Source organism: Scyliorhinus canicula, chromosome 4 (genome assembly GCF_902713615.1).
Source record: "Scyliorhinus canicula chromosome 4, sScyCan1.1, whole genome shotgun sequence".
Taxonomy (NCBI): domain Eukaryota; kingdom Metazoa; phylum Chordata; class Chondrichthyes; order Carcharhiniformes; family Scyliorhinidae; genus Scyliorhinus; species Scyliorhinus canicula.
Window position 1 is genome coordinate 62,914,461 of NC_052149.1, and position 26,896 is coordinate 62,941,356.

The following is a 26,896-nucleotide window of genomic DNA, read 5'->3' on the forward strand; positions in this document are numbered from 1 at the left end:
AACGTACATTGAAGCAACATATACTGCAGCTTCCCGGCCAGATATTTCGCGGCAGTAGGCAGCAGCACATCGTTCGCAGCAGCAGGATTCTCTTCCCGCTGCTGTCAATGGGAATTCCCATTGGAACGACCCCACGCTGCCGGGAAACCTGCGGACGGGGGTGCGCTGCCGGTGGGAAAGAGAATCCCGCTGCTAGTGAACAGCCGGAGAATTCCAGCCCATATTTCCGAGGTTGTCACATTTTAACCTATGTTTAGCCTCTTTGCCTTCTTCATGTGTGCCCAGTCTAGTGGGCGAGACATGTCCAGGGTTGCACAACATCTGATATCATTCACTCCTACCCTTGCAAATATAACGATGGATAATCTGCAGATTTGGCCATGAATTGCCTCACCCTCCCAAAGCCTCAAAGAGCAGAAATTTTCCCTTAAACTACCTCATCTTCCAAACTTGAGGAAAATCTCAGAGATGAAATCCCAGCTTTGGCAGTCCCACCCACCCTTTTTGCTGAAGAATTCTCCATGGAAGTAAAACCTCAGGTTAGACAGTCCCAGCTGGGGGAAAAATAAACCTCATGGCAGTGAACTGTCATTTGGAAAACTAATTATGTGAGAAGGAAAATAAATTTCTCAAAGATAATCCATGAGTGACATATTGAACAGGAACCATATTCACAACTTTATTTTTAAACAAACGTAGTGTTCAGTTTCATCTTGCACCAAAACACAAAGGTTAAATAGTCTATAAAATTTGTTAGATTAAATGAGATGGAGGTTACAAATAAGTGATTGCATGGAGGATAATTAAGTTGTTTTCTGAAGGGAAGTGCTGGACTGGAATAACTATCTCAGTTCCACATTCTCCTGGGCTCTCATTTTTCTTCAATAACATTTGTGGAAGAAGAAGTTTAATAAAATACATTTGCAAGATTTTTTTCTCAGAAATGCTTTTCAAAAACTCTAATTTGTAGAGCGTTCATAATAAAGATAAAAGGTTTAAAAGTAAAAGACTTACTTCTTTTAACCACAGGAGTTTGGGTGGCTGCATTTCTGGGGACATTATTCCACCTACATGCTTTAGCACATGGTGTTTTGTTTGGTTTATTCGGTCTACTTGATCAACTGCTCTGTGATCCATCCACATGATAATGTTCCTTCTGTTTACCCCTGCATCATATAAAGCAGAAAATCATCAAAACCACAGCTTTGCTGATCTTTTAATTACATGATTCCCACAATATGTCAATAACCCACAAGCTGCATTGCAAATATCACAACACGTTGCCGAGTAGTAATTATTTTTTGGCAATGAAGCTAATTTTCCAATCATTTATCCCTTTCCTTAGAAAAAAAAATCCAATACCACCCTTGGAACAAGTTGGGTGAACATAATTAAATCTATATCTAGCAAAACCCGGGGAAACCTGCACACTGCTCTTTTCGTATTTTGTTGAGCAAAATTTGCCACAATAAACGTTTAAAAAGACAAATCAATTTATAATGTGGATTTTTGATAACAGAAGTTAGATTCTGGATTTTTCCTTTAATAGTTGACCATGAAACTGAGATTAAAACACACTCTACATGAATAATGTAAGTGAGGTTATTTTTATACATAATTATAGCAAGTTTAAAATTATTTTTTGTATCGGCAAGATCACTGTTGTCTTACAACTGATATAAGAATGATAGAATTTGAGTCATTTGACTTTTGTAGGGTTGCTACACATAAAATATAATTCAAGTTAAATACTGTTGTTATATTGAACCTTGTTGCATATTTTTTAATGTCACACTGGGTAGGTGCACTTAGTTCTGAAACATGGGACAGAATTTTCCATTCACAATCTAGGACGGCCACAGTCCCGCCTGTGAGTTAAACGTGGTGTATTGACGTTGGATTGTGACCCACTGTCACCATGCCAGACCATTGTAATGCAATAAGTGGGTGAGCATCAAAGCTGCCAACTCGTCCACCATTTTTAAATATCTCAATAACGAAACTTTTTTGTTTGGAAGCCAATTGGCTGGAATAAGATGTTGCCAACATCATAATGAGATAGGTGAATGGGAAACATGGTCGGTGGGAGGTACATTTTTTTCATACATCGTTGAAAAGGTTACAAGTGGGAGCAAAGCTGACTTTAGTAGAAGAGTCTGCTGTGCAATTGTGAGACTTTGCGAGTGTTCAAATTTGTGTTTCATAATATATATATACACCTCCAACAGGGCATTTCCTCAGAGAAGGGGACAACAAGGAACTGCTGTCATCGGCATTGACCATTGCACCATTTGGACTGTAAATCAGTGTCTGATATGGGACCCATCTATCCTTTTGGAAGTACCTCTCCCAGTGAGGAGGAGAGGAAGAGGCGAAGAAGAATGATAGCTGACCAAGGACAAGTGCACCATGAAGTGCAGGAAGATGGGTGAGGAGAGACAACAGCAGCAGGCAGGCAGGGGTAGATGAAGGCCCTACCCTGCCAACCGAGTGTACATGGTCTGGATGTCTTGCCTCCAAAAACTGTGTCAATTGAGGGACAGGGTCGCATCCCTTGTGACATAATTTCCAGTGAGACAGCCTTGGATTGTGTGAGTGGCTACCCAATGCCTGTGACCTCAAAAGTAACTCATACATGTGACAACAGAAGTCAAGTGGAACAGCCAGAAGCTTTGCAGCCATGGCTGAATTCCCACAGTTATAAGGGGTAATTGATTGCACCAATGCAGCCATCAAAGCAGTAGTGGATAGCCACGGACATTCTTTCACAGAAAAGGATAACACTCAATACATGTTCAGATTGTGTGTGATCATAATCAAAGAATAATGCAGATGTGTGCACATCATCCAGGAGATAGCCACACAAACCAGGTACCAGGGACGTTTACTGGCCCAGAATCTTTGGCTGGCTGGCTGCTCTATGATAAAGGAACCGTTTAAAAAAATTGCTGATGACACTTATAACAAATGCACAGATGAAGCTGGAGCAGACGTTCAATGAGTCATTCATCAACTAAGGCCGACATTAGATGTCTGGATAGATTAGGTGATGCTTTTCAATATGTACCTGTGAAAGTCTCATTTCTGGGCCGGGATTCTCCCCTACCCGGCGGGGCGGGGGGCCCCGGCGTACCGGAGTGGCGAGAACCACTCCGGCGTCGGGCCTCCCCAAAGGTGCAGAATTCTCCGCACCATTAGGGGCTAGGCCCGCGCCGGAGTGGCTCCCGTTCCGCCGACCGGTGCCAACGGCCTTTGGCGCCTCGCCGACCGGTGTCAGGGCTGGCCGAAAGGCTTTCGCCGGTCGGCGTGAGTCCGCGCATGCACCGGAGCGTCAGTGGCTACTGAGGTCACCCCGGCGCATGCGCGGTGGAGGGGGTCTCTCCCGCCTCCACCATGGTGGAGGCCGTGGCAGCTGCGGAAGAAAAAGAATGCCCCCACGGAACAGGCCCGCCTGCCGATTGGTGGGCCCCGACAACGTGCCGCCTGCTCTCGCTGGCACGAGAGGTGGTTTTAACCACGTCAGCGAGAGAGGCCTGACAGCGGCCGGACTTCGGCCCATCGCGGGCCGGAGAATCACCGCGGGGGGCCTGCCGACCGGCGCGGCGTGATTCCCACCCCCGTCGGTTCCCGGGTGGCGGAGAATTCCGGCCACTGCGGGGGCGGGATTTACGCCGGTCCCGGGCGATTTTCCGACCCTGCGGGGGGTCGGAGAATTCCGCCCCTGGTCACCATTTGCTGTGCATTGTACAACCTGCCTGTTATAACCCTCAAGGAGGTTATGGGACCAGAACAATTAGATTCCAGGAGAACTCCTCTGAATATGTGGCCTGGCCTGCGATTATGGCCTACTGATCAGGGGCCGGCCTCTCGGGCTGGGGTCCACTTTTGCTCCACGCCTGCCCCTGTAGACCCACGCCATATTGTATCGGGGCCGGCGCGGAGAAGGGAGCTACCACGCATGCGCGCAACTGCGCCAGTCGCAGTGTGCAGGCACAGACCCGCGACGCCCATTTGATGTCGGCATCGGCAGCTGGGACACCCCCCACAGGAACACAGGCTGCCGGAACGTCGCAAAACACCCTTCCCTGACCGCGGTAACCACGAGTATTGTTCCCAGCCGGCGACAACCGGCAGTATAACCGGAGTACAGCCGGCCTAGAGCGAGCCCTCCATCTCACCAGGCATGACCGTCACCCAAGGGACCAGACCCACTGTGTGGACGACGACGAAGGGGCCAATTGCAGGCTTCATTATGTATCCTTATTTTGGGTTCCGACATCTAGCTTTCGTTACAAGTGAATGGACATTCCATCTAAATGCAATTAGACATGGGCACGGCAGTATCCATGGTCAGCCACCAGACCTTCAACCGTATTCATTCCAGTTTCCAGACACTGACCCTTCGGGACACCAATACCCACCTTGCTACCTATACTGGTGAATCACTGGCCTTAGAGGGTACCTCTATTTCCCCAGTGTGGTACGGTCAACAGTTGGCGAACCACCTGTTATAGAACATAGAACATTACAGAGCAGTACAGGTCCATCGGCCCTCGATGTTGCGGCGACCTGTGAAACCACTCTAAAGCCCATCTACACTATTGCCTTGTCGTCCATATGTCTATCCAATGACCATTTGAATGCCCTTAGCAAGTCCACTACTGTTGCAGGCAGGGCATTCCACGCCCTTACTACCGTCTGAGTAAAGAACCTACCTCTGACATCTGTCCTATATCTGTCTCCCTTCAATTTAAAGTTATGTCCCCTCGTGCTAGACATCACCATCCGAGGAAAAAGGCTCTCACTGTCCACCCTATCTAATCCTCTGATCATCTTGTATGCCTCAATTAAGTCACCTCTTAACCTTCTTCTCTCCAGCGAAAAGAGCCTCAAGTCCCTCAGCCTTTCCTCATAAGATCTTCCCTCCATCCTGGTAAATCTCCTCTGCACCCTTTCCAATGCTTCCACATCCTTCCTATAATGCGGCAACCAGAACTGCACGCAATACTCAAAAATGCAGCCGCACCAAAGATTTGTACAACTGCAACATGACCTCATGGCTCCGAAACTCAATTCCTCTACCAATAAAAGCTAACACACCTTACGCCTTCTAAACAACCCTCTCAACCTGGGTGGCAACTTTCAGGGATCTATGGACATGGACACCGAGGTCTCTCTGCTCATCCACACTACCAAGAATCTTACCATTAGCCCAGTACTCTGTCTTCCTGTTATTCCTTCCAAAATGAATCACCTCACACTTTTCTGCATTAAACTCCATTTGCCATCTGTCAGCCCAGCTCTGCAGCTTATCTATGTCCCTCTATAACTTGTAACATCTTTCTGCACTGTCCACAACTCCACCGACTTCAGTGTCATCTGCAAATTTACTCACCCATCCTCTATAAATGATCCTCAAGGTCATTTATAAAAATGACAAACAGCAGTGGCCCCAAAACAGATCCTTGTGGTACACCACTAGTAACTGGACTCCAGTCTGAACATTTCCCATCAACCACCACCCTCTGTCTTCTTACAGCGAGCCAATTTCTGATCCAAACTGCTAAATCACCCTGAATCCCATGCCTCCATATTTTCTGCAATAGCCTACTGTGGGGAACCTTATCAAACTCTTTACTGAAATCCATATACACCACATCAACTGCTTTAGCCTCATCCACCTGTTTGGTCACCTTCTTAAAGAACTCAATAAGGTTTGTGAGGCACGACCTAACCTTCACAAAACCATGTTGATTATCTCTAATCAAATTATTCCTTTCCAGATGATTATTCATCCTATCTCTTATAAACCTTTCCAATACTTTGCCCACAACAGAAGTAAGGCTCACTGGTCTACAGTTACCGGGGTTGTCTCTACTCCCCTTCTTGAACAAGTGGACAACATTTGCTATCCTCCAATCTTCTGGCACTATTCCTGTAGACAAAGATGACTTGAAGATCAAAGCCAAAGGCTCAGCAATCTCCTCCCTAGCTTCCCAGAGAATCCTAGGATAAATCCCATCCGGCCCAGGGAACTTAACTATTTGAACACTTTCCAGAATCGCTAACACCTCCTCCTTCTCGACAACATTGTCTTTTTCCTGTGTGAATACTGATGAGAAATATTCATTTAGCACCTCTCCTATCTCTTCGGACTCCATGCACAACTTCCCACTACTGTCCTTGACTGGCCCTACTCTCACCTTAGTCATTCTTTTATTCCTGACATATCTATAGAAAGCTTTAGGGTTATCCTTGTTCCTACCTGCCAAAGACTTCTCATGTCCCCTCCTGGCTCTTCTTAGCTCTCTCTTTAGATTCTTCCTGGCTAACTTGTAACTCCCAAGTGCCCTAATTGAACCTTCACGTCTCATCTTTGCATTAGTTGTGGTAAATGGCAGTGGCCTGAGTCTGCTGGGCTGCAACTGGCTGCGCAGCCTTCGATTGGATTGGCAAAGGGTTTGCTGAATGCACCCGCATGGGCCTGAGGGGATCTTGGCCAGATTCCCCACCCTGTTCCAAGAGGAGTTAGGTATCATCAGAGCGGGGATGGCCCTCAGCAGCAATGGTTCAAATGCCCAGCTGAGATATTTCCATGTCCGGCCTGTCCCGTACACAGTATGTTCCAAAGTGGTTGCAGAGCTAGACCGACTGATAGGTTAAAAATAATACGCCCTGTCCAGTTCTCCGACTGGGCGGCACCAGTCATGCCAGTGCTGAAAGTCATGGCTACGTCTGCCTCTGTGGGCATTTCAAAATGACGGTCAACCGTGTCTCCCGCCTGGATGGCTACCCTGTCCCTCGCTTGGAGTACCGAGTATGCAAAGCTCAGCGGTGGCCATACGTTTTCCAAATTGGATATGAGCCATGCGTACCTTTGGCCTCAGACTCGAGGATGTTTGTTACCATTAATAAACACCAAGGACTAAAAGAGTACACCGGCTTCCCTTCGGGGTGTCCTCCGCTTGCACAATCTTCCAGCGGGTAATGGAAAACATCCTGCGCGAACTCCCGAGTGTGACGGTATACCTTGATGATGTCCTAATCACTGGATTCTCAGACCAGGACATTTGTAAAAATGGGCGATGAAGTGATAGCCCCACTCCATCTAGCATTTTGAGGAAGCAGGGCTCTGCCACCACAGGAAAAAAATGCATTCTTAACGCAACCAATGTTACCTACCCAAGCTATCATGTAGACCGCCACGAGTTGCACCTCATGGAGGACAAAGTACGGGCCATTTGTCAGGACCCAGGGCCACTCGGACCGATCAAATTATGCTTGTTTTTCGGCCTGGTGAATTACTACGGAAAATGTATTCCGAACCTCGCCACAATCATGGACCCCCTCCAGCGTCTGCTGAAGAAAGGTCATTATGGGAGTGGTCCCAGGCCCAGGAAACAGCTTTTGTGATGGTGAAGAAACAACTATCCTCATCCCGCCTACTGACTTATTTCGACCCAACCAAGCCGCTGTTGCTAACGTGCAATGCATCCCCCACGGGGTCGGGGCCATCCTCGGCCATCGAATGGATGATGGGTCAGAGCCCCATTGGCTGATGCTGAAAAACATTACGCGCAAATTGAAAACGAAGGCTTGGCAGTGATATCTGGACTCTTAAAATGCCATCAGTGCGTCTATTGACATCCGTTCATCGTCTACACCGACCACAAGCCCCTGTTGGGGTTGTTTAAGGAAGACCAGGTGATTTCCCCCCCACTGCATCAGCCAGGATCCAGCAGTGGGCTCTGCTGTTCGCGGCATACAGGTACATATTGGGACACCATTCCAGGTCCGCAATACCTCACACGGATGCTTTGAGCCGCCTCCCCCTCCCCACCAGACCCCTGCGTCGGCATCAGCTGATGAAATGATAGCCCCACTCCATTTCATGGATTCTCCATTATAGCCTCCCGCATCCGCAGTTGGACTCAAACAGACCTGTAGTTGTCCCGGGTGTGACACATAATCGAATATGAGGCCAAACATTGCACTTTGCCAGGGGACTTGAAGGCGTTTGCTCATAAAATCCCCGGGTTGAGCATTGAGGACAGTGTCATATTGTGGAGAATGTGTGTGGTGGTTCACAAGCGCGGAAATTACCACTCTTAAAAGGCTTCCACAATGCACATCCAGGAGCGTCAAAAATGAAGATGCTGGCCTGCAGCTACATATGGTTGCTAGGAATTGACGTAGATATTGAGAAGATGGCCCAGCATTGCACTCCATGCCAGGAGCATCAGAAGGTGCGCCGATGGCACCGCTCCAATCATGGGAATGGCCGGGCAGCCCATTGTCCCGTCTCCACATTGATTTTGAGGGACCATTCCATGGGGCGATGTTCCTCACCATCATAGACACCCACTCCGGGTGGATGGAGGTCTACAAAATGCAAAGCGTGATGGCTCGAGCCACCATCGACAGACTGCGGCAATCTTTCAGCAGGCACGGGATAACGGAGGTGCTGGTCTTGGAAAATGGGACAGCATTTACAAGTGCGGTGGTTGGAGCATTTATGGCCACCAATGGGATACGACATGCACACACTGCCCCGTACCACTCAGCATCATATGGATTGGCGGAATGTGCTGTCCACTTTTAAAAACAGAATGAAGAAGCAGACCTCGGGGTCTTGGAATGCGTTTGGCACGGTTACTTTTTTTGCTACAGGACAATGCCACTGGCCGCAACGGGAGACGCTCCGGCCGAATTGTTGATGGGCCGTTGCCTGCAAGCACATTTGAGATTAGTCTTCCCAGACATTGGCGGGAAAATCTGCCGGGGCCAGGATCGGGTTGAAGCAAACACCAGGCGACATTCACCCTTGCGCATCTCCGCGGTAGGAAACCTAGTGTGCATCCAAAACGTTGGAGATGGAGCCACGTGGACACCAAGTATCATGTTGGCTCAGACAGGACCCGTCTTATCGAGTAAGGGCACAAGGATGTGAATCGAACTGGCATGTGGATCACCTCCGAGGGCGCATCCAAGAGACACTTGATCCGATTCTGGAGGTTTCGGACCAAAACCACCCCCAGCTTGATCTGACATCTTCACCTCAGTTGCTGCCTTTGGTCCCGGGTGCACCTGTTGTGGATCATCCAATTTCAGATGTAGAGGATGCCGAAATACCAGACTAAGGCCCACTGAACTATGATTTTGAGGTCAACATGAGACATATTACCACCGCCAGATCCAACGGCGTCAATGTTTGGCCCTTGATGGTCACTCCTGGGTTAGGACACCTAAGGCACCATTAGACCCAGCCGCAGATATGGACATGGACATATCTCTGGGCTTGGGGGGTGGGGGGTGGGGGAGAGATTTTATAACCCAAGGAAGTCACGTTATCAGGACAATTAGATTCCAGATGACCTCTTCTGAATATGAGCTTCCCCCTGGTAACGACGGGTGGGGTTTCCCTCCTAACTGGGGGAATCAGATTTCTATTATAAAAACCCTGACCTGGGAGCAAGTCGGGAAGGGGGTCCCATCGGGGCATGGAGAGTATAATAATGTAAATAAATAATCTTTGTTTTTTACCTGCCTGGTTAACGCGTGCTGCTTTAGCGGATTCTACACTGGCCATCCAGTGAAGGGAATCCATGTCAGATGAAGAATTGATGGAGCTAGTCTGGTCCTCTGATAACAAGTCCGATGAAGAGGTGGGTGAACAGAACAGAAACAGATATGGAAAAAACCAAGGTCCCATGCCTGCTTAGCACATAGCAACCTGTGTAAAGGCTTCAATCATCTTGCTAATTTCGGCATATATTTACCATAATAATTGATCAATATTAAAAATGACCTTAATTGTGTCACATTTTGAGGACGTGATGCTTATACGATTGCTGAAATTTTCTTCGGTTCTTTGTGTAAACCACCTTTGGCAATCATGTGACCAAGGTAATTTATGGATGACTTTTTAAAAAATCACACTTTTCCTATCAGATCATGGCTCTGGCAGCACGGTGGCACAGTGGGTAGCACTGTTGCTTCACAGCACCAGGGTCCCAGGTTCGATTCCCGACACGGGTCACTGTCTGTGCGGAGTCTGCACATTCTCTCTGTGTCTACGTGGGTTTCCTCCGGGTGCTTCGGTTTCCTCCCACAAGTCCCGAAAGATGTGTTGTTAGGTGAATTGGACATTCTGAATTCTCCCTGTGTGTACCCGAACAGGTGCCGGAATGTGGCGACTAGGGGCTTTCACAGTAACTTCATTGCAGCGTTAATGGGAGCCTAATTGTGACAATAAAGATTATTATTATTGTAACCACTTTAGAGTAGCTTCCAGACTCGTCAAATGTTCCTGTGCATTCAAGCCGGTGATGAGTATGTCATCTAAATAACATTGGACTCCATTCAATCCACTCGGAATTTGATCCATTGTCTTTGAAAAAGAACAGGTGCAGATAATATTCTAAAATGAAGTCTTCTGTAATGAAACAGACCTTTGTGTGTCATGATGGTGAGTAGTGGCTATGATTTTGCAGCCACATTAACATGCAGTAAGATGCCTGTGAAAGATCAACTTTACTGAATTTCTGTCCTCCAGAAAGTTCAGCAGACAAGTCTTCAATCATGATCTCCATACAAAACTGAGTTAATAGTAGTTTGAAAAATTCCACAAATTCTCACTGAGCCATGGTGTATTAATACAGGAGCAATTGGTGTAATCCAATCACTTGTGGTAACAGGTTCAGTGACTCCTGTCCTTACTAATCTTTCTGGTTCTTCTTCAACTTTAGATTTGACGGTGTATCGTACGGTTCTAGCTTTGAGACATTTGGGTGTGCCGTCTGGCTTGATTTTTATTTGTACTTCAATTCCAGTCTTAGAGCCTAGTGAGTCTTCAAACACCTTCTTATACTTCTTCAGAAGTTGTTCCAAGTTGCTCTTTGAATCCACTAATTGATTGGCTGTTCTCCAGTAAAGCCTAATCTTCGCCAACTATGTTCTGCCAAATAGAGCAGGAAAATTTCCACGGACAATGTGAAGAGGCATCTTTGCCATCTGCCTGTTTACTTCTACGTTCACCATAATGCATCCTTCGATTGGTAAAACCTCTTCAGTGTATGTCCTTAGGATCACATTTGACAGTTTTAAAGGCAGATGCCTCAGTTCTTTGATGATAAATTGTCTCCGGTATTAATGATACTGCTGTGCCCGTATCCACTTCCATTTTAATTTCATGGCCTTCAAGTTTTGGATATGAACAAAAACATTGATCGCCCCGTATTGAAAAAGCGCCTAGCTTTAGCTCTTGCAGTAGCTCAGCTTTGCTGTCTTTTGCATGATCACGAGCTTTGTTCACTAATTTGTAGACATGACTAGATTGTTCACTTGTATTGAGCTTCTTATACTATCTTGGTGAAGGAGAAATTTTCTGAGCCCGACATGCCTTAGCAATATGGCCCTGCTTGCCACAGTTCTTGCATGTATTTGATTTACTCCAGCATTCCCCCACTGAATGTCCAGCCTGTGTACAACAGTGATATGGTTGCACCTTTGCACCCTAGTTTCTTGAGGTATCCATTTTGTGGATCTTCGCTCCAGCCCCTATCTGTGAAGTTTCTCTCATTGCAAGCTTCATTGACACCACAACCTCCACAGCAATTTTCGTGCTTAAATCACTTACAGTAAGCAGCTTCCTCTGAATTGCTTCACTGTGTAACTCACAAACCAACCTGTCTCGAAATGTATCATCAAGTGTTGTACCAAATTCACAATATATAGCTAATCTTCTTAAAGACACCACAAACTGTAAAATGGTTTCATTGCCTTCCTGAATATGGCAGTGAAAACCTTCCTCTAATCAATAACAGTTCAGGAGAGAAATGTCCCTCTAAACTTTTCATTAATTCACTGAAGGACTTGTCTCCTGGTTTTGCTGGGTGAACATGATTCTGTAGCAACATAAACATTTTACAGCCAACTGAGCTGAGAAATGTGGTGACCTTCAGGTCCTCCGGTGTCTGATTAGCTATTAAAAACAATTGGTTCATTCTTCATATGAATTCCATGTTTCATAATCCTCGTCAAACAAGTCCATGGTGCCCGTTTTTCCTGCCATTTTTTGGATCTCGGCTTCTCGATCTACACTTCCTCCCTCTGGTGCAAAAATTCCTTTAAAAAGCAACAAGGAAATCTTTCTCTTTATGTTTGAGTATATTTTGACTTTGTACCGAGCGGTGGCCCGTGCAGAGTTGGCAGACTTCGAAACACCCTGTTTCCTGCAGCCCATGAAGCTTGACCATGTGCATAGTCTCTCGATTTCATTCTACACAGTATCTGCCTAACCTGAGTATATCCAGTAGTTTTTGTTTTTATCTGCCTTCTTTGTCCCACTGAAGTGTGAATATCTTTTCTGCATTAATTCTATAATGGTGTACTTTCTGAGGTATTGGCCTCTTCTGAAAAATCTTCAATCTCGAAATCAAGACTCGTACATCAACCTGGCACCAAATGCCTTCCCAGAAGAGAATATTCTACCCAATCAGATCAAATTTTGAAAGTGATTATAAGAAAGCGACATGATATTGCTTTGAGATGAAGGTGGGTATCCATGGAGGCTGGGCAGATGGAAGGACTTTGGACAAGATAAAATCTGCAGTCCAAGAGAATGCATCAGTTTAAAACCTCACAGGCACCAAGACTGGTTCAACAAAAATGATAAAGAGATATGCAAACCTCTTGATGAGAAACACCAAGCCTTTATTACACGTCAAAATAACCCACATCACAGCAGGAATGAAAAGAATACTTACCATTGAAATCCGAGGCTCAGAGGCGTGTCGTCAAGAGTGTCTGGAGAGTAGACAAGTCCAATGGAATCCAACGCTATGCGGCCTGGCATGACATGCACAGCTTCTTCCAGGCCACCAAAACCATCTGTGGACCAAAAAGCAAATGGAGCCTCCCCATTCCGAGCTGATCTATAACCAGTTGAGCAGCAGAGCTCAGTTGGTGGCATTGGTAATATCCCGCCAGGACTTAAAGGGTGGCAAATATTATCTTCCCCGTGGTTTTCATGGAGTGTGAACTCCCCGCTGAGAAGCGGAGGAACTCCGTTTGGCATTGTATAAAAGGTCGGCCAGTAAGGCACTGACCAGAGAGACAGGGTAGATCTGTATATACCGTTAATGCAAATAAATCAAAGTTCTTTGTTTTACTCGGTGTGGGCTCCTGAGTCCTTATTAAATGGGCGATGAGGATACAGGAGCTGGCGTTTCTATGGTGGCACAGAGCACCTTTGATCTTATTAAATGGGGTGCGCACACTTTGACTTTAGATGACATGGCAGCTCGTTTGTCCACACACACTGAGGAACAACTGAATATTGTGGGAATGACGCTTGCTCCAGTAGTTTATGGGCACCAATCAGCTCGACTTGTCCTCATTGTCATGAAAGGTAGTGGCCCCAATCTGTTGGGCCGCAATTGGCTACACAAGCTGCAGTTGGATTGACAGCATATCCTCCAAATGGAATCTGGTGGTGTGAGGTTCTGAGCAAGTTACCCAAAGCTTATCAGCCTGGCTTGGGTACAATTAAAGGGGCCGTGGCCAAGATCCAGGTGGACCCAGAGGTCCAGCCCCGATATTTTTGTGCCCACCTGGTTCCCTACGCTTTAGTGGAGAACGTCAAAACCAAACTTCATCACTTGTGCATCATTAGACCTGTGTGCTTTGCCGATTGGGCGCCGCCCGTGGTCACAGTCATGAAGTTGGTCAAGACGAACCGCCTCTGTGGCGATTATAAATGGACGGTGAACACGGCTACAGATGAGGCTCAATAAGTCCTCACTGAAGTATGTCACAGTCAATTCACACAAGGGTCTTTATGAGTATACCCGGGTGCTGTTCAGAGTATCCTCGGCATGCGCAGTCTTCCCGCGCATCATGATGCACATCCTGCGCAGATTGCCACACGGTGCAATGTATTTAGACAATGTGTTCATCACAGGAACCATGGACAAGGAGCATTTACAGAACCTCGAAGTTGTGTTGAAGCGCTTTTCTGAGAATGGGGTCCATCTGCGCCATGCGAAGTGTATGTTTCACGCTAACTAAGTTGCTATTTGAGGTATCAGACAGACCAAAACAGTCTGCACCAGGTCGCCAAGAAGGTGAGAACCATCAAACTGGCCCCAGCCCCAGGAGATACCACAGAGCTTTGCTCTTTTCTTGGATTGATGCTGCTCCTTGCTGCCACCCTGCTCTCTCTCTCACACTCTGAGGATTCTGGCTCCTCTCCTCTTCAAACTCCACATGGACAGTGACCTGGGGTCAGGATCAAATCCGGGTCCTTAGCGCCATCCATAGATACATAGATACATAGATATATAGAAGATAGGAGCAGGAGGAGGCCTTTAGGCCGTTCAAGCCTACTCCACCATTCATCACGATCATGGCTGATCATCCAACTCAATAGCCTAATGCTGCTTTCTCCCCATAGCCTTTGATCCCATTCTCCCCAAGTGCTATATCCAGCCGCCTCTTGAATATATTCTAAGTTTTAGCACCTACTACCTCCTGTGGCAATGAATTCCACAGGCTCACCACTCTTTGTGTGAAGAAATATGTCCTTATCTCTGTCCGAAATGGTTTACCCAGAATCCTCAGACTGTGACCACTGGTTCTGGACACACCCAGCATTGGTAACATCTTCCCTGCATCCACCCTGTCTAGTCCTGTTAGAATTTTATAAGTCTCTATGAGATCCCCCTTCATTCTTCTGAACTCCAGCGAGATCAATCCCAACCTAGTCAATCTCTGGCCATTAGCCAGCAGTGCTAACCACTCCCCCATACTTCAGCTTCTATTTTCCAGTAATCTTCTCTGTCATGTTCAGCAAAACAGGATCGATGGGACCTCTACGTTTACCATGTAATCCCTTTTTTGAAGCTCAATAATTTCTGTGTCCCATTGTTGCTTTCTGGATTTCTCCTCTGTTCCCGGCATTTGTGTTATCTACTTCGTTTAGCTTCATGTTTACCTCATATTTTAAGTATGGTTGCTAGGCTGTACAAGGGACACGTATGATCTTTAGTTGGTCTTGTATTGGACTTTGTCTTCCTTTGAATACCTCCCACCTTTGATGAAAAAAGACAGGCGGTTTTCCCGTACTTTGAAATGGTAGAACAGATTCTGGTGGGTCGTCTTGACTTTTTTAATCCTTTCAAGGAATGTGATGCTGATCCGTGCAATCTCTTCAACGAATTGAGTTGTAATAACATTTTTTCTAAGTAATCCTCAATTGCATTTTTTTCCCATAGCACTACCTTTGGTTTCTTTCAGTTACATCAAGCTCGGATGCTCTTCAGCTTACATTCCAAGGCTAAAAACTTTGCACTGTTTCAGTTTTTTTCAAATGGTTCCAACGGTGGGTTACCAACCTAAGGTTTAGGTGGGCATAAATAATATTATATTCGATTACATGACATTGTCATGTAGCATTAACCCAATTACTGTTGCAAAACTTTAAAAATGCTTCAGTCATGAAGTGATTGAATGCAGAACAGGTAGACATGTTTTACTTTATATGCGAATGGAAGTAATGGGAAACTTACCTTCTGCATTAACTGCTAGAGGCTCAAATTTTTCATCAAGCACAACTAGGGAACAGGTAGCATCAAATCCAATTCCTCGGAGATAGCACAGATTAGCTGCCTGACCTATTCTCTGCAAGATAAAGGAAAATATGCAGTAATAAAAATTAGGTACTCATTTGTATCTTATGATTATAACCTGCATTTTACTGAGCAGATGTTCCCTCTTGTTCCCACCCACTTCCTATTTTACCTCTCAGCTCAGTCTACGCTGATGTCTAAATCAAGCTTTGGGGGGGGGGGGGGGGGGGGGGGGGGGGGAGGGGTACAAGTCACAAAGATGTGCAGTTTCAATGTAAGACTGCTTCATTTGTAATATTTTCTCCCCTTTTCCTTCATAGTTTCTTCACTTCATATACTATCCACTCTCAAGGGCAAGAAACATTGTATTGGCCACCACCAATATCATTCTGATACCGGTAGCAGGTATCAGAATGAAGGTGTGGAAATTATAAAATATCTCAAATGGAAAACCATCTGGTCTCTGCTTATCACTTCCCCACAAAAGTAAAACAAAGATTGAAAATGCCACTCAATTTTCAGGTTTTTGCACTTGATGTTCTCTGCAGTTCAGTAGCACAGTCACTTCTGGAGGCAAACTTTGGGTTTTTGATAATCCAAAGGGCACCTTTATTGCCCAATATCTAGCTAAAACAGTAGCATGGGGCGGCTCGGTGGCACAGTGGTTAGCACTGCTGCATCACAGTGCTAAGGACTCAAGTTTGATCCTAGCTCTGGGTCACTGTCCATGTGGAGGTTGCACATTCTCCCCGTGTCGGCATGGGTCTCACCCCCACAACCCAAAGATGTGCAAGAGGTGGATTGGCCACGCTAAATTGCCCCTAAATTGAGGGGAAAAAATTATTAAAATAAACAGTAGCCTGATTCCAGAATAATAACAGAGAACTTTTGCTTCACATGCAAGCTACTGAAATATATCACATGCCACCATATGATCATGGAGTGTGGTGGCCACGATAGTATTGGGCCTCCTTTGTCAGAGTAAACAGCTTATTCTTGGTCATAGAGTCTATTTCAAGCTGTTGAAAAACAGTTAAATATAATGTAGAAGTGCAGCACAGGAAAAAATATCAGGCAGTTGCAGAAATTTCTTCAACTAAATAACTGTGTCTGCTGCTATTGGCACTTCCTTTTCCAACCACAACAGTGATATTTGCCAGTGGCTCATCAGTCCATCTAGAACAAATATCATAATGGCCCACTATCGCATGCCAGGAAATATTGGTTTTATGGAGGAAACTGCCAGTTGTTCACTAAGAGCACGATAGAAATGCTGCATTTGTAATCACAATCCTCAAGCCAAATGGCATAAGGAGTATGATTATTGTTGCAATATTTCCATTAATCTTTATAAATACAATGAGAGTTGACAGAAAACTCTGTTACATTTCACTGGCTTAAACTGTAGCTCTTTGTACTTGACAGAAACGCCAGTCGCAGAAAAGGTACAGTATTCCTGTGTTACAGAAATACAGCATGGTTTGTGAATAGTTGTTTTGTTCAATATTGTCACGCAAATCTTCTTATAATTATACCTTTGAAACAGTACAGCACGCTGCCCAGATATCAGCAGAAGACTGCTCATAGTAGTCAGGCTGTGGTTTCCAAATTTGGATCGGTTGTTCAGCCTGAACGAGCACTTTGCCATGATGGTCTACAAGTGCTGCTCGTACACTTGCAGTCCCCACGTCAATCCCCATGTAGTACTTCATGTTAGGTCAATCTGTGAATTAAACAAAGGATACTCAATTGGAAGTAAAAAATATTGAATCATTTATTAAAGTCACAAAGGAGGATCTGACAGCTCATCTGTAAGAAAGTTACGAAGAAATGTTCCAGCAACTCACATCACCTTTGTTGCTTCTGACTTAATTGAAATTTATTCCAGCGTTCCACACAGCATACTTTATTCATACAGCAAAAAAAATCACTTAACGTTGTTTTAATGTTCAATATGAATTATTCATGATGTTCTATCTATTAACAAAAACACTTAAATGACTGAGAGTGTCTTAATACCGAGCAGATCACTTGACCCACATCTCACTTCTGTAAGGAAGTTGCAGAAGATGAAAAATTTATTTTATGGATGATTTTGACCAAAATCCAAAGTTATTGCAACAGTCTACACAAATCAAGATCAAAAACTATAAAAATGGCTCGTATTATAGCAGTTTTTATTCAATCCATGAACAGCAATTTAAACTAGTAATTTGCACCACCAATTTCTTTCATATGGGCTAACCCCGAATTCTATTTCTTTAATTTAGTGATACAATGGTCTACTGCTGCTAGGTATTCATCCTTCACGAAATGTAAAATAAGTACAATGAATACATGCTCATCTGTTGCAGGGTTGATGCAAGATTATTAACCGCTCACTGAAAATATCTAGCGGTTCTGAAGCTGTCACCAATGAGTTTCGAGGATCTATTATTATAATTAAGAATAAACGTTATTTGAGAATGGCATATTCACTTCCGGTTGCGGCTATGCGGAGCTAAGCCGCACGTTCGGCAGCTCCCGCCAGGAACGGACTTTTGGGCTCTTTTAAGGGCCCCCAGTGGTACTTGCTCGACGGTTCCAGACGTGGGAAGGTGTCTGCAGCAGATCCCCAGTGGTCTATGGTCTTGACCAGGAGTGGGGCCAGCAAAATAGCGGTGGCAGCGCGGAAGAAAAAGAGGGGGAAGAGAATCAAGATGGCGGCCGGCGGAGGCCTCGAGGAATGGAGGCAGTGGGCGCAGGTGCAGCAGGAGACTCTCCAGCGATGTTTTCAGGAGCTTAAAGTGGAGCTGCTAGACTCACTGAAGGTGAATGCAGACAAGCTGATGGCGACGCAGGCAGTCCAGGGGGTGGAGATCCGGGAGCTCCGACAACAAGCCTCCGAAAGAGAGGATGAGGCCGTGGCCTTCGCGGTAAAGGTGGAGATGCATGAGGCGCTCCATAAGAAGTGGCAGGAGCGGTTCGAGGAGATGGAGAACCGGTCGAGGCGGAAAGATTTGCGGATCCTGGCCTCGGAGGGGCTGGAGGGGTCAGACCTGGGAGCCTATGTGGTCGTTTTGTTGAACTCGCTGATGGGAGCTGGGTCCTTCCAGGGGCCCCTGGAGCTGGAGGGGGCCCACAGAATACTGGCCAGGAGGCCCAAGCCGAATGAGCCGCCACGGGCGGTGCTGGTGCGGTTCCACCGGTTCGCTGACCGAGAGTGTGTGCTTAGGTGGGCCAAGAAGGAACGGAGCAGCAAGTGGGAGAACACGGTAGTGCGGATCTACCAGGACTGGAGTGCGGAGGTGGCTAAGCGGAGGGCCGGGTTCAACCGGACGAAGGCGGTGCTCCACAGAAAGAATGAGAAGTTTGGCATGTTACAGCCGGCGCGTCTGTGGGTCACTTTCAAGGACCGGCACTTTTATTTTGAGTCCCCGGAGGAGGCGTGGGCCTTTGTGCAGGCCAAGACGTTGGACTCTGACTGAGGGTCGGGGGTTTGTAAATAACTGTGTTAACTTTTGATGGGAAGGGTCTCTGTTTTATGCTCTTTTATGCTGTTTTAAGCTGGTTGTGTGTTGGTTCTTGGGCGGGTGGGGTGCTGTCTTTTTTGCGTGGGCGGGGTCGGGCAGAGGGAAAGCGCGGGCTTTTCTTCTGTTTCCCGCCCTGAGGGTGGATGGGGGCGGGGTCGGAGCTGAGAAGTGCGGGCTTTTTTCCCGCGCAAGAGCGGGAGGGGAAGGAGGAGGGTCTGCTGATGGGTCTGGGGGAGGAGGAGTAGCCCCACGTTGGGGGGGGGGGATCGGAGGTGTGGCGGGAGCCGCCGGGAACAGCAGAAGAGTGCTACGGAGGGAGTAACGCGGCTGGGAGGGGTCCTAGCCTTGGGGGGGGGGGGGGGGGGGGGGGGGGGGGGGAGAATGGGGGGGTACCGGGTTGCTGCTGAAATGGCCAGGAAGGAGCTGGAGTATGCAGAGGGGCCGGGGTGGGGGTTTGCCGCCGTGGGGAACGGGACAAGCGGAGGGCACTGGCCTGGGGCGGGCAGGGGACGGGTTATGGCTAGTCGGCAGGGGAGGGGGGCAGGGAGCCCTCTGATCCGGCTGATAACTTGGAATGTGAGGGGGCTGAATGGGCCGGTCAAATGGGCCAGGGTGTTTACGCACCTGAAGGGGCTGAAGGCGGACGTGTGCTCCAGGAGACGCACCTGAAGATGGCGGACCAGGTTAGACCGAGGAAGGGCTGGGTAGGTGTTTCATTCGGGGCTGGACGCAAAAAATCGGGGGGTGGCGATTTTGGTGGGAAAAAGGGTGTCGTTTGAGGCGTCAAAGGTGGTGGCTGACAGTGGCCAGTGGCGGGAGGTATGTGATGGTGAGCGGAAAGTTGCAAGGGGAGCGGGTGGTACTGGTGAATGTCTATGCCCCAAATTGGGACGATGCGGGTTTTATGCGGCATATACTGGGCCGCATTCCGGATCTAGAGACGGGGAGCCTGATACTGGGGGGGGGGGGGGGGGACTTTAACACAGTGCTGGATCCCCCATTGGATCGATCCATGTCCAGGACAGGCAGGAGGCCCACGGCGGCTAAGGTGTTGAGGGAGTTTATGAACCAGATGGGAGGGGTGGATCCTTGGAGGTTCGCGAGGCCGAGGGCCAGGGAGTATTCATTTTTTTCCCACATGCATAAAGCCTATTCCCGGATCGATTTTTTTGTCCTGAGCAGGGGGCTGATTTCGAGGGTGAAGGATGCCGAGTATTCGGCCATAGTCATTTCGGATCATGCCCCGCACTGGGTGGACCTTGAGCTGGCAGGTTCGGGGGTGTATCAAGAGGTATTTAGAGGCCAGTGATAATGGGGAGGTGCGGGTGGGGACGGTTTGGGAGGCATTGAAGGCGGTGATTAGAGGGGAATTGATTTCCATCCGAGCCCATTGGGAGAGGGGAGAGCAAAGAGAGAGGGAGAGGTTGGTGGGGGAGATGGTGAGGGTGGACAGGAGATACGCGGAGGCTCTGGAGGAGGGACTGTTGGGGGAGCGACGTAACCTTCAGGCCAAGTTCAACTTGCTGACCACCGGAAAGGCGGAAGCTCAGTGGAGGAAGGCACAGGGAGCGGTGTACGAATATGGGGGGAAGGCGAGTAGGATGCTGGCGCATCAGCTACATAAACGAGACGCGGCCAGGGAGATTGGTGGGAGTGACAGATAGGAGAGGCAATGTGGTGCAAAGGGGGGTGGACATTAATGGGGTCTTCACGGACTTTTATGGGGAACTGTACCGGTCCGAGCCCCCGGTGGGGTGGGGGGGGGGGGGGGGGGGGGGGGGGGGAATGGGGCGCTTTTTGGGTAGGCTGAGATTTCCGAAGGTGGATGAGGGACAGGTGGAGGGGCTGGGGGAGCCGATTGAGCTGGAGGAGCTGGTCAAAGGGATAGGCAGCATGCAGTCGGGGAAGGCGCCGGGGCCGGATGGGTTTCCGGTTGAATTTTACTAAATGTATGCAGACCTGTTGGGCCCCCTGTTGGTTAGGGCCTTTAACGAGGCGGGGGGGGGGGGGGGGGGGGGGGGGGGGGCTTTGCCTCCGACCATGTCACGGGCGCTGATTTCCTTGATCCTTAAACGGGACAAGGACCCCCTACAGTGTGGATCATATAGGCCGATCTCGTGTTAAATGTGGATGCCAAGCTGTTGGCGAAGATCTTGGCCAAAAAGGATAGAGGACTGTGTGCCGGGGGTCATTCATGAGGACCAGACAGGGTTTGGGAAGGGAAGGCAGCTGAACACCAATATACATAGGCTTCTGAATGTTATAATGATGCCGGCGGTAGAAGGGGAGGCGGAGATAGTGGTAGCATTAGACGCGGAGAAGGCCTTTGATAGGGTTGAGTGGGAGTACTTGTGGGAGGTGCTGGAAAGGTTTGGGTTCGGGGAGGGGTTTGTCAGTTGGGTGAGGCTGTTATATGAGGCCCCGATGACGAGCGTAGCCACGAATAGGAGGAGATCAGAGTACTTTCGGTTGTACCGGGGCACGAGGCAGGGGTGTCCCCTGTCCCCTTTGCTCTTTGCGTTGGCAATTGAGCCCCTGGCCATGGCGTTGAGGGAGTCAAGGAATTGGAGGGGTCTGGTGCGGGGTGGGGTGGAGCACCGAGTGTCACTATACGCAGATGACTTGTTGCTTTATGTGGCGGACCCAGTAGGGGGAATACCGGAGGTGATGCAGATCCTTAGGGAATTTGGGGGCTTTTCTGGGTACAAGTTCAACCTGGGTAAGAGTGAGCTGTTCGTCGTGCACCCGGGGGATCAAGAGGAGGAGATTGGTAGGCTCCCGCTGAAAAGGGCGGGGACGAACTTTCGGTACCTGGGAGTCCAGGTGGCTAGGAGCTGGGGGGCCCTTCACAAGCTTAACCTCACTAGGCTGGTGGAGAAAATGGAGGAGGAGTTCAAAAGATGGGACATGTTGCCGCTGTCGATGGCGGGCAGGGTGCAGTCCGTCAAGATGACGGTGCTCCCAAGGTTTTTGTTCCTGGTCCAGTGCCTCCCCATCCTTATCCCAAAGGCCTTTATTAGGAGGGTCAATAGGAGTATTATGGGATTTGTACGGGGGCATGGGACTCCGAGGGTGAGAAGGGTGTTTTTGGAGGGGGGCAGGGATAAGGGGGGCGGGGGGGGGGGGGGCTGGCGTTGCCCAACCTCTGTGGGTACTACTGGACTACTGATGGTGCGTAAGTGGGTAATGGACGGGGCAGGGGCAGCATGGAAGAGGATGGAGATGGCGTCCTGCGTGGACACGAGCCTGGAGGCGCTGGTAACGGCGCCGTTGCCGCTCCCTCCAACGAGGTATACCACGAGCCCGGTGGTGGCGGCTACCCTCAAAATTTGGGGGCAATGGAGACGGCATAGGGGGGAGGTGGGGGGCTCGATGGAGTCCCCGATACGGGGGAACCACCGGTTTGTTCCAGGGAGCATCGATGGCGGGTTTCTGGGCTGGCACAGGGTAGGTATTAGGAGGTTGAGGGACCTGTTTGTGGATGGGAGGTTCGCGAGCCTGGGTGAGTTAGAGGGGAAGTTTGGGCTCCCCCCGGAGAACATGTTTAGGTACATGCGTTTGCCAGGCGGCAGGTGGAGGGGTTCCCTCTGCTGCCCCCACGTGGGGTACGGGACAGGGTGCTCTCGGGGGTGTGGGTTGGAGGAGGGAGGATTTCGGACGTGTACCACATCATGCAGGAGGTGGATGAGGCCTCGGTGGAGGAGCTGAAGGGTAAATGGGAGGAGGAGCTGGGTGAGGAGATTGAGGAAGGGACGTGGGCGGATGCCCTGGAAAGAGTGAATTCCTCCTCTTCCTGTGCGAGGCTTAGCCTCATACAGTTCAAGGTGCTGCACAGGGCCCACATGACTGGGACGAGGATGAGTAGGTTTTTCGGGGGCGAAGACAGGTGTGCTAGGTGCTCGGGGAGCCCAGCGAACCAAGCCCATATGTTCTGGGCATGCCCAGAGCTGGGGGAGTTTTGGAAGGGGGTAGCAAGGACGGTGTAGAGGGTGGTAGGATCCAGGGTCAAGCCAGGCTGGGGACTCACAATTTTTGGGGTTGCAGTGGAGCCGGGAGTGCAGGAGGCGAAAGAGGCCAGTGTTCTGGCCTTTGCGTCCCTAGTAGCCCGGCGGAGGATCTTGCTTCAGTGGAAGGATGCAAGGCCCCCAAGCCTGGAGGCCTGGATTAATGATATGGCGGGGTTCATCAAGTTGGAGAAGGTGAAATTTGCCCTGAAGGGATTAGTACAGGAGTTCTTTAGGCGGTGGCAGCCTTTCCTTGACTTCCTGGCAGAACGGTAGGAAAATAGGCCGGCAGCAACAGCAGCCTGGGGGGGGGGTTTGTTTCGGGGGAAGGGAGAAATGTGTATATGTGTTTATTGGATATGCCGGGTGTTTATCTATTTCTCCTTTTTGTAGTTACTGGCGGGGGGGGGGGGGGGGGGGGGGGTTGGTTTTGGGGGTTAGTGTGTTTTTCTTTTTGTTGTTGTTAATATTGTTTTCTTGTTGTTATTTTCTGTTTTTGGATATGTTTTTGAAAATCTCAATAAAAATTATTTTTTTTAAAAAGAGAATGGCATATTTAGAGTCAGGTTACAATGATTGGCGTCCTGCCTGAATAAGAATATGATGCACTAGAGAAAGGTCACAGTATATCAAAGATCTTCCTCAGACTTAAGACCTTAAAGCTGTATTTAGCTCATTTTGGCAATATGGGAGCCAAGAAACAATGAACATGACAAGGGGTCTGCTACCATTGTAGGTGCTCATGCAATATTCCCTTTAAGCTGCATGCTTGTGCGGCTGTGTACCGATCTTAAAGGGACTGAGCAGTGCAAGAAATTGGCTGCACACAGTAAACAGAGATTAAAGGGAACACGGTCCCATGCCTGTTCTAGAAGTATGCAGAGTAATCATGCTGCACCTTGTGGATCATGTAATGCCCTTTCTTACACATCCACAGCTGAATATGGCTGAGGACCTATCCCCAACTAGTGCTATTTAAAGGCATCGCCATTCAACTTTCTGGTGAGGTGCTGTTAACTTTCTTTTGCTGCTGCATAGTTGGTGGAAATAGCGCACTATGGATTTTGGAGGAGTTAACAGGCACTTTTTCAATCAGAAGGGTGTGGTCCTGGACATTTTAAAAGTGCGGTGTAGATTTGAAAGGCCTCGGAGTAGAACTTGCTCCCAGTCTTTGACGATATTGTTGCAGTTTCTCTTGGGCTGCAGCATGAAGTGCAAATGGAGCAGAGGCAACAGGTGAGAGATGTTTTTCACAGAGGAATGAGGATGGGGCTTCTCAACAGGAAGCCTGACCCACCAAGGATCTATTTTTTATTCTTTCATGGGAGATGGGCATTTGTAGCTGGACCAGCATTTTAATTGCACATTCCTAGTTCCCCTTGAGAAGGTGGTGGTGAGTCACCTCCTTGAGCCACTGCAGCCCATGTGTGGTACACACACACAGTGCTATTTTCAGGCCAGGATGTTGACCCAGCAACAGTGAAAGAACAATGATATAGTCCCAGTTCAGGATGATGTTAGACTTGGAGAGGAACTTGCAGGTGACGATATTATGCCCTTGTCCTTTAAGGTGGTAGAGGTCACGGGTCATGGAAGGTGCTTCAAAGGTGAGTGTGCATGCACCGACCCATCCCCATTGCTGCCCCGCAAAAAATATTAAGTGCCATGTTTGGGAATGGACTGCTGAATCTTGGCCTCCTCTGCCATTTTCGCAATGATAGAGAAGCTCTCCAGATTCTGAAAACTCAGGCCTCTGTGTTTGCATCTGTGCACAGATGGCCTTCACCCTCTAGCTGCTCTGCTTATAGCTCTCCATTATATCTACAGATCTACTTTATGTATGGTGATATGTTGTCTGCATCTTCCTTCATATGGTGCTTCCAGGTCAAAGGTGGCCAGATCACATGGCCCAGTATTTATTATCCAAGAGAGGTGCAATTGATGCCTTTCTAATTTAATAATTTCAAACCAATTTAAAATCATTTAAAATCAATTACAGATTCCACAGACATTTTAAAGAATTTACTCTACTGCTTCCTGCTTCCAAGTCATAAGTCATCACAAGTCCACAAGTGTTCTCATGGAGTTGGCCATCATTTCCACGCTGTAAAGGGCGAGTTCCTGGTTCTGCGCAAAGCTCTGTACCAAGTTGGTGCCCCATTCCTCCATGCTCCTTGACAGTGAAGTCGGGCTCCATAACAAACCTACCATCGCACCTCCTCACCAAGTCCTTTTCAGCAGAACTGAGCTGCAGCCTCATCCTTTGCAGTACTGGGGCACATGCGCTATTCTTTCCCTTGGTCTTTGCAGCAACCTTGGTGACTACCATATGCAGATTGCATCTCTACACTGTCCAGTAAGTTATGTACACTAATAATGTAAACATACAAAGGTAGATAGATCATGGTAGTGGAACAAACGAACACACAATTAATTAGAAATTAATGATAATGCAAAATGTCCTGCAGCCAAGTTGTGAAAATAAGTATATATTTGGGAAGGTTCCGTTCCCTCTTTCAGAAAAGAGCCCGTCATCGCGCATGAATGATTTTTTTTAGCTTTAGTGCTATGAGTTAAATTATACTGCATAGAAAAAAATAATGATTTTAGTATAAGGGTGGAGAGTGTTGCTATGACTTAAACCATACAATGGTCTGCTGGAAAGAATATGATTGCTGATCTGAAAGGCCTTTTCTGTTATTTTGCTCATGTGAAAAGAGGACAGTGAGTTTCAGGCCATGAATTTTGTTGGCAGTTGATGTAAAAACTATCCTAAATTCTGTATTCCACAATCATAAACAACAAAAATTTATTGTGTGGTTTCCTGGTCACACATGTTGGTGCAGCTGGCCAAAACCTGTTGGTGCTCTTTTTTCACATCTGAATGTTCGGTTCCGATGGCATCATTGGGGCTGAACACCAATTTTTGTGCAACGGCCTGAGCGAGAAGCCGCAGTAGCTTTCCCACCAAGTGAAGTGGGGGCAGGAGGATCAGGACTAAATGTGGGACAAGAAAGTGCACGAGTACTCCTCCAGTCCCCACAAGGAAAGCTTAGGCCTGCCCCTGACGCAGACTATTACATATCAATCAAATCAATCTTAAGGCACAAATGGAGGCCTGTCAGAGCTGATCAGATCAGTTGCCAGATAAGCTCATTTGAATGGCCATTATTAGTTGCAACAGCAAAGTTTTGAGGTGAGCAAATATTTTTTGAGATTCAAGTATGTTTTTAGTCAGTTTTATGAGGCTGTTAAGATGACAATATGTAATCTGTCTCAAGAGAATACATGGGGGCATGCTGGTGTTGCCTTATAGAGGTTTATTTCTCTCTATACCAGCTACAGCTACTTCTTTGAGTTACAGATGTTTGTCCGTATGAATACAATAACCATTTATTGAGCTTATGTGTCACAGTGCTGGTAGTATTATCCATGTTTAGAAATGAAGGGTTATAGGGCAGTACGGTGGTGCAGTGGCAGCACTGCAGTCTCAGGGCGCCGAGATCCCAGGTTAGATTCCGGCTCTGGGTCACTGTCCGTGAGGAGTTTGCACATTCTCCCCATGGTTGAGTGGGTTTCGCCCCCACAACCCAAAGATGTGCAGAGTAGGTGGATTGGCCACACTAAATTGCCCTTTAATTGGAAAAAATGAATTGGGTACTCTAAGTTTATTTAAAAAAAGAAATGAAGGGTTAAATATCAATGGCAATGAACTCTCCTTAATTTAATTAAACTTAACTTCCCATATTTT

At 47.8% G+C, this 26,896-nt stretch overlaps 1 protein-coding gene across 3 annotated transcripts in view; it reads right to left on the minus strand.

Annotated features, from left to right (window-relative positions):
- Nucleotides 1-26,896, minus strand: part of fggy (FGGY carbohydrate kinase domain containing) — a 435,125-nt gene that overhangs the window by 399,779 nt on the left and 8,450 nt on the right. For all 3 annotated transcript variants that reach the window (XM_038794356.1, XM_038794353.1, XM_038794355.1), the window contains 3 exons: nucleotides 17,165-17,352; nucleotides 15,570-15,681; nucleotides 1,015-1,166 (listed from right to left, as the gene is read on the minus strand). In XM_038794356.1, coding sequence (XP_038650284.1) covers nucleotides 1,015-1,166; nucleotides 15,570-15,681; nucleotides 17,165-17,341 — 441 coding nt within the window. In that variant the 5' untranslated portion in view covers nucleotides 17,342-17,352. The remainder of the gene's footprint in view (nucleotides 1-1,014; nucleotides 1,167-15,569; nucleotides 15,682-17,164; nucleotides 17,353-26,896) is intronic.